Genomic DNA, 18218 nt, shown 5'->3' on the forward strand with positions numbered 1-18218 from the left:
GTTAGCAGTGCCGCAGACTCCTGATGTCAAAAAAACAAATGGCAGAAAAAAGCAGCACAGTGTATGTGGCAGCAGTGTGTGCTGCCCAAAATCAGAGCCTGGACAGCTGGAGCTACATTCCAGCTGCCAGCTAGGCTCTGCACATCTGGATTGCTGCTCTGGAGCCCTGGGAGGCCCTCATGACTCCAGGTAAGGCTGCTGAGGCCAGCCCAGGTGACGGCCCCAACCTCCTCTACCCCATTCAGGGCAACTTGTGCCTTGCCAGAGCACATGTGCAGGGGTATTCCCTCGGGACAAGTAGCGATGGCACAACTATGTGCCGCTATTTGTCCCTGAGGAAACACATGTGCATGCTTGTCTGGATGCACCCCGGTGTTTTCTTCATGGGAAAATTCCAGATTAATGGAATGTGTTTGCCAGAATTAGCAAAATAATAGTTACAAAAGACTCTCACTACTATGGTAGTGTCTTTATAGACCAAATGTGGCTCAAATGCCATGGGAGATTCTCCACTGCATTCAACAAAGCAGCTGTGGCCCCCCTGTTGTACTGTCCTGGTGACAAATAGGAGGAGAAAAGGATGAAAATAGGCTGAATGGGACCAGATATGTCTTCATTTATACCTGTACAGATCTTTTAGGCTGAGCTCATCCCCAGTGTAAGTGGATATATCTTTCATTGTGTTTGGACTGGTCAAATGCAATTTCGTCTGAACCAATACAAAGCACATCTGTATCCTAGGCACTGTACAGAGCTCTTTATGTCTAAAAAAATCTAAACAGACTGTGAGGGGCACAGAATCAGTCTCTTAGTCCTTTCTGTGTGTCATGTTTCGAATATCTTCCACTGAGAAACTAAAGTTTACTTTTAAAAAATAAAATAAGGTTGCAACTTTTTCTGCTTTCATACCTCAATGTGTTTGATGAAACGTTTAGAGATAAAAATACATTTCCTTTTCTGAAAACAAGCATCTCAACTCTCAGCTGCAAAATAGCAGGCAACTGAAATAAATTCTTTAGAATGGAAATGCTCAGACAACCCAAGCTTCAGATACTGCCAAATGTATTGCCATACTTCAAACTATACATATTTATTTTATTTGACATATAACAGTCCCTCAGAAATAGTACTTTGTAGTAAAATAAGAAAAAACTTTAAAGAACATAAAACCTTTATCACATACTTTAGACCTAAGGCATCTGATCTCATGGCAAATGGAAAAATTACTTAAATGAATCAGACCACAAATGAATGGCAACCCTGTGAAAATAACCAATTAATGTAAATGTCATGAAGCATCATCTCTTAAAACCTGTAGCTTTGTTCTATTTCACTTGTGACTAACAGGTTGAAAAAGCATAAACTGGTGACACGTTATTTAAGGTAAGACATATGTGTTAATGTAATTAGTTTATACAAATTTAAAACATTACCTCTTCTTTTGTCAAGGTCATTCAAAGAGTTACTTGCTTTTGTCATTGAGCACTGTGCCATTAGCTCTTGTAATGTAGTTAGTGCATTAGCACTGAGTAAATAGTATTGATTCAGTCACATGTAATAGACCTATGTAATCTTTGTATTTTGCCCATTTCCCTTATACTAATTTTATGACATTTAACTTAGTACACAGATAATCGAGATAGATGTATTGATTATTCAGTTCAAAGAATCAGAAGTAAAATATACAAGGTGTTTATAAAATACCCTAGATTCATTACCCAAGATAAACACAGACTGACACTAAGCAAGTGCATATCCCATACAGAAGCCCCAAAGACATGTTTACTTGTGAGTTAAGGCTTTCAGATGCATGAAAGCTATGCTGGAATAGTGGGGTATGCATTTTAAACAGAAAAAACTATTACAGAATAATTCCACATGTGCCCTTATTGCAGAATGGCAACTTCAGGTTTATATATATCCTTAAATGGTGTTATAAGAGGCATTTGGGATGAAAGTGGGAAAGAAAAAGGGTATGAGTGGCAAAGTGAAATTGAAATTTGCCACAATTTCCATTCAGAGAGTGGACAAAAGCAGAGTCCTCCTTATATCAGATTATTCCTATTAGTTGCTGCTCCCCCCTACAACACATCCTTCTGCTCACCCTCTACTTTTTTTTTACTTTTTTGACAAGCCAGTGTTGTTAACAGGGAAGATGCCGAAGTTCTTGTTCCTCAAGAGTTAGCTCTGGGCCATGCACCTGTATGTGGTTCCTTTAAGGTCTCCTGTCATGGTATAGACTTTCAAGGGGTTTTTCACAAATGTGGGAAAACAAAAATAACTTTGCAAACCACCCAAGAATATTTAAAAAATAGTTATGCTGATTGCAAGTCTAGCTATGAATATTCAGCATATGCAGTAAAGTTTCTAACCCCACTCATAACTGTAATAATAATAATAGGTAACCTTCTCATGGGTAGAATTTGATTAAAAATTCTGAAAAGGAATGTTATTAATCAGACTGCCTGATAAAGTGGCGTCCTTTCCATAAAATCATAGGAAAGGAAATGTCAGTTTCACAGAGACAACTAACTTTCATCAACAATATGGCAAAAAAATTAAAAAAAAATTAAAACCCTCATCATGCTGAACTACAGCACTGGGAGATAAGAAAAGTCAAGTCCATGACAGGTTGCTGAGGAGGAAGAAAACTCAGAAAATGTCCATGTTACTAACTTACTCAGTCACATACCACTATGCTGAGCCATCCTGCATCACTCATTGTGCACTGTTGCTTGAACAAGAAGTTGTATAGTCATATTTGTGCAGAACTGGCCCCAGACCAGTTTCTCTTTTGGCAGAGCTACCTAGCACCGCCTACATTACTACACTAATGTGGCTATACTGCTTCCAGTTCCAGTGCAATGCTGCCCAGGATGGTAACTTAGTGGTATGGACAGTTCCTCAATGAGGTCCCTCCTGCAAAATGTCCTCAGGGAAGTAAATGGCACGAACAGCCCATAGACTTCACAGCGTTTTGGACATAGCAGAAAAACCACCTCAGCACTGCCTTTGGGGCTTCAAAAAGTTGGAGCCTCCAAAAGTGGCTCCATTGAAACAATGTAAATGTTGCTTCTGTGTTTGGCTCTTTCCCTGTGATCTCCTTTCAGTGGTGCCCCTAGCAATGATACAAAGATGATACAGCCCCTAGACTGCAGTAGTTTTCTGCCATAATTTCAGAAGGTTTTTCTGGGAAATAATGTACCTTTCCCATTGACAAGTGCCAGCTTGGTTACTCATCCCAAAGAGGCCTCAGAACCCATGGAGGCACTTCTACAAATTTGGTACGGGTGAGGGGTTCTGCAACACACGCAGGCACTGTGCTTACAAAAAGGCACTGGTGAACATGGAGAGCAGTAGGGAGAACCATATCCCTAATTTTACAGATTTTTATTTAGAATGCCATGGAATATCAGTCCTACAGGACTCTGTATGTATGCCTATGCAGACTTCTTTTCAGCTCTGTAACTGAAGAATATCTGACAGCAATTTACACCCTTTTATATTTATATATTTCAAGAAGCATAAATGACTGAACAAAGTAGATGGATTCCAGTGCCTGCCTCTTTGGAGAAAGATTTCAGCCCATTACATTCTAAATTGTAATATAAAATCTATTTCTTTTACAGTATGAGGCTGCTTAAATAAGCCACATCAAGCCATCATAATCACAGAGATATGGTGCTATTTCTAATCCTGCCAAAATTTTGTAATCTAAATGGTGTGGGATATTATAGTTCGAGGGCCTCAAAAGGCTTATTTGTCTCTGTTTATTTTATTAAATATTCCTAGACATACCCTGAGGATGACAGATCAATAAAGGCCTTTGTGGTTTTCTGATGGAAAGTTGCAATTATTTTCTTCCATTACAATATAAGCATAACCCAATTTTACTCATCTATCATCTTTGTAATAGTAATAAAGAAACATCACTGCGTGTTTATTTTACTGTCACTTTCTCCTTCATTTTGGTGGCCTCCTGTTTTCATTTTTACCTCCCTTCAAAGTGAAATTTATCTGTTTATGCTCTGTATTTGACAGAATAGTATCCGGTAGGGCTGTGCGAAGCTTTGGTCCCTGATCCGATTCAGTGGAGATTTGGCCTGATTCGGTGGCCAAATTTCTTAATCTGAATTGAATTAGAGGACCCTTTAATCTCTCCAAATTGAATCAGAACCCTCCAAATTGATTTGGAGAGATTCGGAAAGATTCGGACATAGAGACAGCTTTAAATGTTTTTTTCGACATACCTCTAGGTAGCAGGGGCTCGTGAATGCTGCGATGTTGGGGTGCATGAAGCATCCCACAGAAGCGCAGGGGGCTTTGAACCAAAACCACTATTTAGAGTAAAGTATGTACAAGCCTAAATTAACAGGAGAAATAAACCAAAAGGAATCATATGGGGCTGAATTCTGATCACATTCCCATAGGTAAAATTGTATCCAGGTAACAGAGTGGGGCCTGGACCACAATCACTTACTAGATAAAATGTATAGCTTCTGGAAAATGCCAAATTAAAAAAAAATCTAAACCCAAGTAAAATTATTACAATCTTTGCCTGTATCTGTTAAGCCTAAATCCAGCTCCTCTCACTTAGAAAATCCTAGGGGGACAATGTGTGTAAATGAGGCTTGTGGATTTGGGTCTTGATCTAAATCTTTACCTACTTCTATACCATGGGCTGAAAATTATTGTTTCTGAAAGGGTGACTAAGTCTTAACCTACTAAAATCTATATCTCATTTCCATGGTGAGTGTGGGGGGAAGATTCCTGAATAATGATTCAAAACCCTCACGAACAGATCTGTAATTACCTCACATTAATCTTTTTTTGTCCTGGCTTAGGCAATACATTTTTTTTTGTCTAACTTTAGTTTTTCACTTCTGTTTTGAAGCTAATTTTGGTTCCTCTCCTGGTGCTACCAAGTGAACATCAAAACTAGGGCAGATCAAAGTCAACAGAGCTATGATAATTTGCACTTGAGGATGTGTCCTTGTTGATGGCAGTAAGTGCAGGCCTCATGAGCTCCACTTCAAGACATAAAACTGGATATAGTTTCTTCTGATGTGTAATAACTGACAAGTTCTGTCAAGTAAATTAAGGTGATTGGAAGCATTTTCATTCAAAATCCCCAATTTGTAGAGAAGCAGAGGAAAAGAAGTGGGTCAAAAGAGGGTTTTGCTTCAGAACAAACAACCACTATATCAGGGAGGAACAGGCACTCAGAATGACTGGTTTTAATATCATGTAGGAATTGGACTTTGCAACTTATTTTTAATGGGATTTGTCCTTCACTTATTGGCTTTTGACCATAAATTATCAAATATCATAGTATTCTCTTGAAAACATTGCCAAAGTCTTGTTTCTTACTTTGATGCTGCTTACACAGCACTTTCACTGCCACACTACAGTTTGCACTCTTATTACTTAATCCCGCAAAAGTCAGTCCATTTCTCTTGCATCAGAGGCCTGTGGTTTGCATCTCTTATAACATTAAAGGGAGAGCTCATCTTGGCTAAATCACATAGACTTTCTGATTCTGCCAAAATAAACTATATTACCACAAACAGAAATTTTTATGTCAACTTAAGGGTGACTTACAAAGGAAAAAAGGTTATGCCCTTTTTATGTTTTAATGATGAATAAAGCAGGTATGAAAAATGCTTCTACTTGTTTGATCAGCTTTTTTAAAGGAAATGTTTTCTTTACTTATTTTTTACATTAAAAGTTCAGGTTTTATGGAGGTTTGAAAACTGTATCTTGCAAACCAGTGAATTGGTGATATTACGAGAGAACAAAAGCTGGGTAATCAACAAGGGAGGAAATGTTTAGGCACTCTGCTTAAAAGCATTTTATATTTCATTGTTTTTAACCACCTATTCACTTCAATGATTAAGTAACGGTGTGAATAAAGGAAACCTTGAGTTTCAAGCTCCAAACTCTTATACTAAAGTGCTAGCTCACAATAAACATTGCTGAAATCTCTCAGTTGTCCAGGAAAATCAGGGAAAATGAAGCTTGACATCCTCAATTTAAAGTAAATAAAAAACCAAAAAATCCAAGCTAAAAAAACCCACAAAAAAACATTAATCAGAAAGCAGGGCAGTCTAACTGAATGTCTGTGAGGGGTTAAACTGCTGTCCCTAGGCTCTCTTCTGGCAAAAACAGGACTGTCTATCCTGACAAACTTTCTATAGTTGAAAAAAGGTTATGTAACAGAATTCTGGTTTTGGATATTTTTTTGGAAATATGCAACTACAATAAACTATGAATAAACTCTCTGCTGCATAATGCATTCAGTTCTGATTCAAAGCAATGGCAGATTCTGAAAAGTGTTTTGAAAGGATGCCTAAGTATGTGAAAGCTGACAAAGGATTATGTCACAAAATTAATGGGATACTTTGCTGTGAAAAGATCATGTTATGAAAGGCATCTGACTAGGCAAAAAGAGAATGAGGTAAGTTAAAGGCCATCAGAATTAAATACGCAAATAAAACACTGAGGGAATAAGGAAGAAACTGTTATTAGACTTCAGAATAAAAACTGGAAATTCAGAGTAGAAAGCAACTGAAAATGAAAAAAGGATAGTAAGGCTGGGGATTAAGCTCAAGGAAAAAAAAAGACATTTTAAACATTTCCCATCATGAACGTATGTTCTCCCCTGAAATTTAGGGACGGAAGAATAAAATACAGGGTTTGACAAAATCTCATTCCTAGCATTACATAGCAACTCCTGTTTCCTCTGAGCACTGGCAATTTATGGTAAGTTATCCTTCACTGTAAACTACAGAACAAGTGAGGTCTGCTCTACAATTTATTCTTTTTTAATAACTTCATTTTTTAATGAATCTCACTTACCAAATAATAAATGTTAACATTTAAAGATACATCAACTCCCCTCAAATATACATGAAGGCAGATATTTATGTTCCATTAGCAGTGCCCTCTTAACACAAGTTGATTTCCACAGAGGAGTCTTGTGTTCTTTTAGACTAGAGCAGGGTGTCAAACATAAGGCCCGCAGGCTGGATCTAGTTGGCAGATCTGCTCTACCCAGTCTGCTGAACTAAAGGACAAGGGGCTTGCCACAGAACCCTCGGGCCCTGGTGAACATGGTAACTGGGTGCAGGAGGGCAAGCAAGGGCTGATATCACCCTAGTTCCTTCACCCATTGGCACTGCTGTGGCCCTATCTCCTCACCTGCCAGCCCCTACTTCATGTCCTGTGCTAGAGCTGGAGCCCTGGACAGTGCAGGGCATGTGGCATTGGCAGGGACAGTTCCAGCTCTGGCATGGGGAACACTGCAGGGGCTGAAGCCAGTAGTGCACCTGGGTCAGAGCTGGAGCTCCCACTACTATTGCCACCCTGCTCCAGAGCTGTTGCTGTTACAACTTCCTTATGTTTCAGGCTAGATTCAGTCTGCAAGAACCTTGTGGTCTGGATCCATCTGCAAGGCACAAGGTGAGTTTGATACCCCCATTCTGGACATTATTCTAGCCTATCAGTTAGGTTGGTCTTTAGTACCGAACATGTCTTTGCCATGGGGGAAAAACTGCTGTGGAAGCTATGGAAGAGGTGGCTCATCCAGCTTCATCCTAATCCTGAACATCCAGTGCCATTCAGGGGACATCACAGAGAGCATGTCTGAGCTCTCATAGTTTCCTAGTGCCCAGGGTCGGAAGGGACTCTCAGGTCATTAAAAATCTGAAAATTCTACTTGCTTTTCCAATTCTGCATCTAGGGTTCTATATTTACTAAACAGGGGCTGATGTACCCCTGACTTTTAAGACCAAGAAAGGTCTTCACTTTTTACTTCCTTTTGTCTGTTCCTATTGTTTGGGATGTCACCAAATACCCTACATGAAACACTAGGTAACAGATCTGTGAAAGACGAGATGTACAGATATAGAACCCCCCAAGCTTAAGCCCTTCATTACCTTACTCCACCATTTAATCACTTTGCTTTCAGTGGGACTATTTGTGGGGCTATTAAACACAAGTAAGCAGCAGTGTAGGGTGGGTCCTTCTCCTTCTTGCTGCTCACTGTAAATGCATTAACAGGTTTCAGAGAATGGAAGAGGGTGCCTAAGTCCACTTACATACCTAATAGGTAGGGACCTACTGAATTCGTGATTGCGTGATTTTTGTGGAAAACACAAAATCAGGTGGGCTCCGTCAAAAATGGTGGCCGCATTGCAAAAGAAAAAAAAAAGAAAAAAAAAACCTTACTGAAAATAAACTGTTGGCTCACCAAAGGGAGCCAGCAATCTTCATGGTGCTGTGGCCTGGCCACGCAGCCTGCCGTGGAGAAGAGGGGAGGGGGCTGCTGGCATGAAGGGCTGCCAGCAAGGTATTGGCTGCCTTCAATCCTTGGCACTGAATGGCTGAGAGGGCTGCTTGTCATCCATCAGTGGCAAGGGCTGGGGCTATATGACAGGCAGCTATCACAACCAATCAGTGTCGAGGGGTGGGGCCACTGGGGACCTTCAGCCAATCAGGGGTGTGTGTGTTGAGGGGGGAAGCTGTTGCACTCAGCCCACGAAAATGGTGGCTTGCCCCAGGATCTGCCTGCAAAATTGGCCAACTGCCTCCTCAGGTTAGGTAGACCCCTACTAACAGGTGGAATAGCATCTTACCTGCAGTTGTTAAAAAAAACAAAACATAGATATTTCAAGCCCATTAATACTCTTCTTTATCCCCTTAAGCCCTTCAGTGACTTCCATGGCTGATTTACAGTAACTGTTTCTTGCAAAGATGAATCATCAGCAAAGCTGCCCATAGCTATTGCTAAGTGTAGTTTATTGAAGGGGACAGCTTAAATACCCTGAAATGATGAGAAGCCTAACCCTGTAATGACATGTTTCTTCCTATTCAAATCAACACGACAGTCACACAATAGACATGGATGGATCCACAGTGGAGGGTGATGGGTGCATGGGCAGTGAGGATAACCACATAGCTCAACAGAGAATGGCTATGACCCCTCCCTGTGATCCTGGATGTCAGTGAGCTCTCAGAGCAATCTGGTGAATCAGGACAGCTTCTGCTGGGAGCTCAACATGTGCTCGGAGCTCTGTGAGCTTGCTGGCTGGCCAGTATGGGGATGCCCACAGTCCCTGCTTTCAAACAGCTCAACCTGCTGCTGTCTCCTCCTCTCCCACAACTCAGCAGCACAGGAGAGGAAAGAGGAGGGGCAGATTCAGCAAATACTCAGTCCCTTCTTTCACAGGGCTCTGGAGCCACCCACAACTACATATCCTCTCTTTTCCCTTTCTGCTGAATTCAGCAGGGAGAGGGAAGAGAAGAGCCAACAGCAGCAGACTGCAGCTGCCAGAAAGCCAAGTCACCAGGCCACCCTGTGCTGACCAGCTGGTGAGCACATAGAGCTCCTAGCACAGGCAGAAATGCATCTTAGAGCATTAAGAACTCATTATGCATGTGGTACACAGCCAAATGGGGGGGTACAACTGAACCACTGAACCTCCTGGATCTGTCCCTGTCAGTGTGAGGAAGGGCACTGACAGAATCCAGTACCAAAACTGTATGTGATTAAGTAAGTTTTACTTACCCTGTTCAAGCAGTACTTGCTATCTTTTCCATAAAAATGCTGAAGACATTTCATGTTTTGCTTATCTGCAATTTCGTTGAAGAATTCGTTGATTGTTTTTACAGATACTGCGCAGACAGCTGATCTGTTCGTCGGTTCTGAAGAGTCTGGTTTACTTTGTGCAAAGACGCCATACAGAATGTCATCGTTCACTCCAAGACCCATTTCATGGGCCAGAGCTGCACCTGGCTTGCTTATATATGCAGCCTGCAAAATATTGAATATCTCCCTTCGAATTGACCTCTTTCTCCGTTTTTCAGTGAAAATGCACTCAAGGGGCATTTCCATGTAAGAGCGTAACTCAGAATCCAAGGAGCAGAACCGGATGATTCTTGTGTGAAAAGCTTGGGAGTCAAGAGATTCTCGCTGGACTGTCAGAAAGTAGACAAAGTGGTCGTTTTCAAAGGCATGGACATACTTGATGGGATAAGAATCCCTGTACTGTGGGAGAACATCTATATAAGATTGATCTGTAAGAAACTCAAAACCATCCTGGGTTTCTTTTAACCTTCTAACTGATACTGAATGTAGTGTATGCTGTGGCTGAAATGAAGACTTCACAGTATTCCCAACAAAGAAGTTTACAAACCTGTCCTTTTCTGTCACTAAAACTTTGGTTCCCAAAGCACTTACAACACAGTCAGGGCAGTTATATGACTCTCCATCCATCTGCTTTGAGTACATGCAATGCACTTCACTTTCTATGTCCGCAGGGTTGTCGGGGTGAATGATGTGACGGTGACATATACCCCTACTTGCACTACCACAGCTGATAAGCTGATCATCATAGTATGTTTCTAGGAGCAAAGCCATGTTGACATTGTCTTTCCAAATGCTACTGGATAAATTGGCTTTATCTTTGCAGTCTTCACAAGGCGCACAATCAGGGTTTTCCAACACAGGCCCAGTCTTGTACACAGAAATGTTATGAAGGGCTTCATTTAAGACATAAATCTTGTTGACTGCTCCAATGTAGATGTGATGGTCATATAAAATTATATTCTGGATTGGCGTTTCTGCAATGAAATTAGGGAGATGATACTTGGCACTCATATTCATCTCTGATTTTATAGCTGCTTCTTTACACTGTTCAGTGCTTCTCTGCACCAAAGCAAACAGGAAGACAATTATCCCAGATGCAGATACTGTTACAGACTTCATTGCTGTAGAGTTTACCTGTAAGATATATTTAAAGACTGTTTATAATTCATTTATTGAAACTTCAGTTTATCTAATACCAGGTATATGCTTCTATGTTAACCACACCCATTTTAAGTGTTACAGTTTTGCCCTGTGTTCATAGTGTTGTTCTACAGTTTTGTCATTACAATGCCTTATGGCAGGGGGTGTTAAAAATATGGCCCACGGAGCCCCCTTATTCGGCTCACAGGGCTGTTCCTGTGGCTTATAGCTGACTCATGCAGTGCATGCCAGATTAGGGCCAGGATGCATGCCACATGCAGTGCCTATTCCATCTGGCCCAAGTAGTAATCTGCATAAGACACACTCTCTGGTCTGTCTGAGACAAGTGCCACATATGGCATCTGGCTCCACTGGTCCAGGACTGTGCTGCACATGGTGTCTGGCCTTGCCAGTCCAGGCCTGTAGCGCATGTGGCCCCCATTCCAGCCTGCCCAGAATCTGTGCTGCACATGGCACCTGCTCTGCCTGGACTGGGACACAGGCCACATGTACTGCCTGTTCTGGCCAGTCTAGGTTGTGAGCCATGTATGGCACAGGTCCTGGACCAGCCAGAGTGGGTGCTGGATCCAGCATGTTGTGGGGAAGGAGCCATAGGTCTCCTGCATGCCTGATCTGGCACCCGCTCTGGCTGGTCCACGACCTGTGCTGCATGCGGTGCCCAACCTGGACAAGTCCGAGTGGGCTCTGCATGGGGCTTGTGCCCTGGACCAGGCAGAATGGGTACTGCATGTGCTGGTTCAGATGTGCGGGCAAAGGGTTCTGTGGGCTTGATTTAGCCTACTGTCAGGGACTCTGAGCAAGCAGACCAGCCTGGGACAAGGAATAGTTTTTTTAAGGAAGAATTTCTTTACTGTTCGAACCCCCAAGGTCTGAAATAGCCTGCTATTGGAAGTGGTTCAAGCACCTACATTGAACACCTTCAAGAGCAAATCGGATGCTTATCTTGCTGGGATCCTATGACCCCAGCTGATTTCCTGCCCTTCGGGCGGGGGGCTAGACTCGATTTTCCAAGGCCCCTTCCAGCCTTAATGTCTATGAAATCTATGAAGTACTCCTGGGGACTCTGAGCAAGCAAATACCTCAGCCAGAGCAGGTAAGACCAGTCTGAACCAAGTACCTGTACCAAGTCAGCAACCACACCTGAAGTAAGCCTCAGCAAATGAACTGTGCTCCAGTTTGGAAGCAAAGAGCATCCTGATAAGCTGCAAGGAGTACTGCCTATCCATTTAATACCAGCTGGGGCCCTGGGTTTGCAGGTCAATCAACAGTTCTGTTGCAGCAAGCCTCCTGGTTTCTAACCATGGTTTTTGGCTTACTTCTGGACTTAGATCCATAAGGAAATCCAAAGCCTGTTTCCTGGCTCCTGATGTCAGTTTGGCTCTATTTTCGTACTTCGCCCTGTAGATTGCCCTTCAGATTGGTAATTGGCATCTGATCCCTAAATCCTGCCCCTGCGTTGGGAACTCGACATCTGGATTTCCCTCTGGTTTTGGTAATATTGCTCCCATGCTATGACCTAGCTCCAGGCCCCTGCTTTCCCTCAGTGGTCTAACCACTGGACCAGAACACCTACACCCTGGTCCCTCACAGCTGTAAAGCCAACCCCATGCTGTTCACTTGGCCCTTGGAGCCAGGTGAGCTTGACCCCACTACCTTATGAATACCTATTGCACTGGACCTCACACAGCTCCCAGAAGCAGGGGCTTAAGCACTGGTGCACTGTGCTAAAGAAATGGAGAAACTACCATTTTAGCTGGTCTACTTCTACACATACACTAAAACAAATCCGACTAATGGTTTACACAAAGTTAGTCCTGAGATGGGCTGAAAGCAAGCCTGATGGCAGCACTGTTCTTGGCGTACATGCAAAGCAGCTATAGCACTTCACCATGTGGAAGTAAGGCATTCTGTAGGCTTTTCAAGGGGAAAATGTTTTGTAGTAGTTGTTCAAGAAATGCAAAATGAAAATATTACCCCTGAAACCTTCTGAAGATACTATTATGAAACAGACTTTTCTTCTTCTTTGCTAATTCTTACACCATTTTTATTGAAATGGCTATTGACATTTTTCACTAACAGAACCATTCTTTTCTCCACAAATAAGTCTTCAATAAAAGACCATTTTTCAACCAAAATGGTTCTGACTGAAAAAAAAAAATACACAGCTGTTTCTCTTAGAAAGGTCCTTATCTGAAGTTAGACACGCTTTTCTAATATGTTATGAAAACATTTTATTCATTTGCATGGTACTTGATGTTTGCAAGTTAATTTTAGGCACTGTAACACAGTAATAGGTCACTCTGGGGAACCTTTAGAAGATACAGGCAAATGACTGTATTGTAAATAAAGAGACAGCAAGTGAATTACAGCCATAGAATGATGAAATCAGGAAATGTAGCACATTTCTTTTTTACTTTATTCCACACAATTGTTTCATGTGGTTTTAAAAAAATCAAAGGCCCATGAATAGCACAGTATTTAAACTTTCTCACAAGACCAAATACATGAATTGTGGTTGGAGTATTTTGGTTCAGAGTTGAATTCTACTCTAAGTCACACCAGACGTGGTTCTGTTAATATTGTGCCACAGTTTCTAAGCTAAATTTAGCTTCCTTAAGGAGAAAGCTAAAAACACTATGACCACATGCTGTTTAGAGGATTTTGGGAAAATATAGTTTGCCTGTAGTTCAACAATTGTTATTGATAGACAAATGACAGCAACCATATTGGATCTCTAGGGACCTAAAGACAGAGTTGAAAGAAACAAATAATAATGGGCTGTTTATTGACTTCATTTTAAAGAAAATTTCTGGCTAAAATAAACCCTTATCAACCAGATTTGTTTATGTATATGTCTATATCATCTGTATTTTTCCTTAGATCTTTACAATCCTGGCTTACATCGTTAGGCTATAAAAACAGTAATTTTTTTCTATTCAGAAAACTGATGTCTAATTAGAACTTCCTAAACTGTATGGCAAGAATTGTGAATAAGGGTGGGAAAGATATCAGAGCCAAGAGACTTTCAGGAGTAGTCTCCAACACATATTAGTAAAGACCAGTCTCTCTCAACCTTTTTAGTCTTAAGGCACCTCTGGATAGACTTACAGCACCCCTCGGGAAATGGCAGCTTACTTTTCACCCTTCTTTTGACTACAGAAAAAAATAGTAGAGCAGTTTTTTTGTTGCAAAAAACTCAAGCCTAACAGTGATAACACTGCATGACGTCTTTGAAAGAATCTTGAGGCACCCTGGTTGAGAATCACTGAGTAAAGAAAAATCCACTTACATAGTAGGAGGAGTAATAAAGACATTATTTTAAAAATCAACTGGGACTTTATGCTCTTAATTAGACAGAGCACAATAATGTGGAGAGCAATAATAGATTGGTTAAAATAATTAGGTTTGATATAATTATAAAGTAACCATAACTTGAATTATTCAATACATATCTGTACAGTACACCAGGTGCTGGCTCTTAAGTAGCACAGACAGAAAATGGGTTTTCCATCGCATTTTCTGTGATGATAAAAAGACCTTCTGAAAGTTCTGGGGGGTTGAAAAATCTAAGAAAGAAATCTCATAGCCACCTTCAACTCTTAGCTTATCAAGAATTAGGGTAGGGATAGTGCCTGGTGAGTAATTTCAGGGATCCTGGTTCTCCCTGTTTATACACTGAAAAATTTCTGATAAAAAATTGTTAAATTCTCTGAATAAAAACACTAATATTTGTGTTCCTCCACAATTAAAATGAAATGCCACTATACGTACATGTATCAGTTGAAAACAATATATATATTTTTTTATATATTTACCATTTTAAAGCAATTCGGAACCCTACCAGTGCCACAATCATTACGATAAAATAAATTCTAAATACCTATATATTCTGGCACTTGATTTTTTTTATCATGGAAAAATCAGAGCTCCCCATGTCTGCTTTGCTCACCAGAATCCAGGTCCAGCTGCAGCATCCCTGCCCCCGCTTTGTGGTGCTGAGCAGCCTTGATATGCCAGTGCCCTGCCCCTGATCCTGCCTAAGCCACTGCCCCTCTCTCCCCCATTTCCCAGGCCTACTGGTGCCCCTTGCTCCTGACCCGCAGCCCCCAATCCCTGCTGTTGCCCCTCACTCTCAACCCACAGCCCCCTGGTCTTGCCAGTGCCTCTCACTCCCACCTTATGGGCCCCCATCCCCCCAGCCCTACTGGTGCCCCTTGCTCTCAACCTGCAGTCCACTGTCCCTGACAGTGCCCCTCACTCCCAACCCACAGCCCCCCATACTCAAAGCCCTGCTGGTGCCCCTTACTTGCAACCCACAGCCCCCTGCCCCCCAGCTGCCAGGGATATGGGACTAGGGACCAGGACCAGGACCAGGATCAGGGCCTGCAGCCCATTGCTTTCCTCAGCAGTGCCTAAGCCCTGGCTGCTGCCTGCAGGAGTTGGCAGCTGTTGTGGCAGGAACAGAGCCCTTGTGGGGTGGGGTGGGGTGGGGTCGAGGTGGGCTACCCCACTGTGGGCTCAGGGCTCCCTGCCCTGCTGCCCTAGCCCCAGGGCCTCTGCAGCCCAGCTGGTGGGACCCAGAATGGGAGAGCAGAGTGTGGGCAGTAGACTTGGTGTCACCGCTGCTGCCAGCAGCCCTGTGCCAGCCTGGTAGCAGCAGGGGGCACAACTATGCACTGCCAATCTTGCTGCTGCCAGGTGAGCAGAGGGTGCCTTGCCATCATAGAGGAGCTGAAGCAGGGCTCCCAGTGGCAGCACCAAGTCTCCTGGCCCTGCTCTGCTCTCCCATGCTAGTTCTTGTCTGCTGGGCCGCGGAGGCCCTGGTGGGAAGGCAGCAGAGTGGGGAGCCCTGAGCCTGCAGCTGGCAGCACACATCCACCCCACCAGGAGTCGATGCACAGCAGTGTGCACAGCAATGGGGAGCCAGCCTACCCACCACCCCCTGGACAAACCAGCTGTGTCTCTGTCCCACAACCCAGCCCCAGGTTCCACACACCATCCCAGCCGGACAGCACCTCCAGCCCTGTCCCACTCCCTCCCTCCCTGCCTCACTGTGAGGGCCTCAATCTGTCCTCCCCACCATAGACTTACCTGGAAGGAGCTGCAGGAGATGCTCACCACCTTGCCTGGCTGTCATGTGCTTGTGTGCGCACGCACATGTATGTGGCACCTCCTGCCTGACTGCCCTCCTCCCACTCCCTCCAGCCCCAAGCAGCCCCTTGCAGGCTGGTACTCTGTCAGCATGAAGGGGAAACCCTCTGTTTCCCATGTTTTTCTCCTTTAAAGGAGAAAATTATTTAGAGGAAAAAAAATCCGCATTTTTCCGTGATGAATGGAAAACCTGGATTCCCAGTAATTATTCAGGGGGTGAGGGAAGCAGGGGAAAACTCTTTTTCCTCTCGGTCTCACCCTCCCTCTCTTTGTTTCTCTTGTTTTTACCAGGCAAGTACATTACTGGAGAAAGTTTCCACAAATTGGCATTTTCTGATAAACACCTGTTTCACTGGAAAAGCCCCAATCAGCTCTCCTACCAACATAACATAGAAACAGACACATCCCTTGACCTAGTATGATTACTGTCTAATGATAGAGATGACAATGATTAAGGCCTACGAACAATAGTGAGGGAAATAGCAAGACAGATGGACAAGAAGCACAGGAATAGAGTCACAATGTCATTTGGCTGCTATGCAAATATCTTGCTAAGTGTAATCTCCAATACATTCTTGTTTTAATGTATTCCACAATACTTACAACTCTTTTCCATCCAACCTTCTAAAATATCCCTGCAAGGCAAATGTCACCCTGGCTATACACTCTAAGCCCTATCACCATCTGTTCCTCTGTGTGGGCAACACATGCCAGGAGTTTTCCTATGCAGACCTCTGTAGAGTTCCATCTTTTCATCCTCAAGTTCAGTGTGTGTGTACAGACACTATGAGAGATGATTTCCCATAGTAAACCTATCCTTTTTAATTTCTCACACTACAGACCTTATGCTTCTAAGAACAGAAAGTATGTGCCCTGCCCTCGGTTGGACAGAAGTGATGCTGTTATGTTAGGGGGTACAAATAGAGGAATGGACGAAGGGGTCAGAATGCACCTTCTGTTAGAGGTGTGCATCTCGCATTTTCATAGATTTCATAGACATTAGGGCTGGAAGGGACCTCGGGAGATCATCGCATTTCACAGTTGTTAGGCCATTTCAGCACTTTTCCCAGCAGGGAGACACTGTGACATGCAGTGCACTTTTGTATCTGTATTTGGCCTGGAGACTGTCATCACTCCTTCAGACTTCAGCATTTTAAGTCATCTCCTTCCAAATTCAGGGCTACATCCCTGCACAATGTTTTATTTGGGGATAATCTTGAAAACTTCTTAAGGGCCTTATCTAGTGAAAAATACAGTAACTTGTCTCCTCAGATGTGGGAACTATTTGAGAACACAGGCTCTTAATCAACAAAGCACATACCTTTAATTTGATTTCAGGGAGCCTTATGCACTTGTTTAAGTGTTGTGTGGAAACAACGCCATAATATGCATTCAATAGGTTTCATATGCTGTTGCTTCTGTGTACAGGTACAAAATACTAGTTATTACTTTTCAGGTGCTGAGATGAAAGAATCTGTCAGTTTTTAAGTGACATTTTGATGATGGATGCTGCTTGCGTTTTTGTACCCTCTCTCTGACTTGCTTAACACCATTTCTGTTATTTTTCTAAGTATTTTAGTATTTTTGGCCTGTGGTTTTTGCTTCTGAGCTATTTCTGGGGTTGGATTCTCTCTTTTGTGAACTGGTATTTTCCAAGTTTGTGTCATGCTATACCCGTTTTCGTTCTTCAACTGACACTAACTCATATCACACGAGACAATGGGTTTTGGTCAACCATTACTAGTGGCCAGCAACAAGATGTGTCATACCAATAGTACTAGCACTCTTAAGTTGTGGTCGATGCTTTCTCAAACTATTTGATACTGGGAGCTTATGTGCTAATGACTAACATCCATCAATACTAGCTTGCTGATAGCTTACTTTTCCACTGAAAAATTTCATCTCAGCTGATGGACTGCATAAGCACTGAAGTGCAATACCTTGTCTTGATGGCCAGGTGGATATTACCTGGTACTATAATGATATTCCAGACATGGGCTGGTTGCTAGATCATTTCAAGGCTGCAGCCTCTGAAGAAGTCATGAAACTCTGTTGTGCTTGTCCCAAAGCACTGGTATTGACAAGGTCCCTTTTCCTTTTTTAGTTTGAGTGCACTGCATGAAACCAAACACACTGAGAGAATGAATTCGCAGTCAGATTTTCGCATGTTGTTCGGCACATTTCAATTTTCCTTGCTTTATGATATAAAAGGAAATGACAGTACTTCTGCATTAAATATGAAAATATAACGGTGCAC

The 18218-nt window shown here is 42.6% G+C and overlaps 1 protein-coding gene across 4 annotated transcripts in view; it reads right to left on the reverse strand.

Annotated features, from left to right (window-relative positions):
• The window catches only part of MET (MET proto-oncogene, receptor tyrosine kinase), a 129290-nt gene that overhangs the window by 87946 nt on the left and 23126 nt on the right, over positions 1 to 18218 (reverse strand). For all 4 annotated transcript variants that reach the window (XM_090042234.1, XM_090042235.1, XM_090042233.1 and 1 more), the window contains exon 2: positions 9569 to 10783. In XM_090042234.1, the coding sequence (XP_089898360.1) occupies positions 9569 to 10768 (1200 nt within the window). In that variant the 5' untranslated portion in view covers positions 10769 to 10783. The remainder of the gene's footprint in view (positions 1 to 9568; positions 10784 to 18218) is intronic.

Source organism: Crocodylus siamensis, chromosome 4, assembly GCF_052110815.1.
Source record: "Crocodylus siamensis isolate JL-2025a chromosome 4, ASM5211081v1, whole genome shotgun sequence".
Taxonomy (NCBI): domain Eukaryota; kingdom Metazoa; phylum Chordata; order Crocodylia; family Crocodylidae; genus Crocodylus; species Crocodylus siamensis.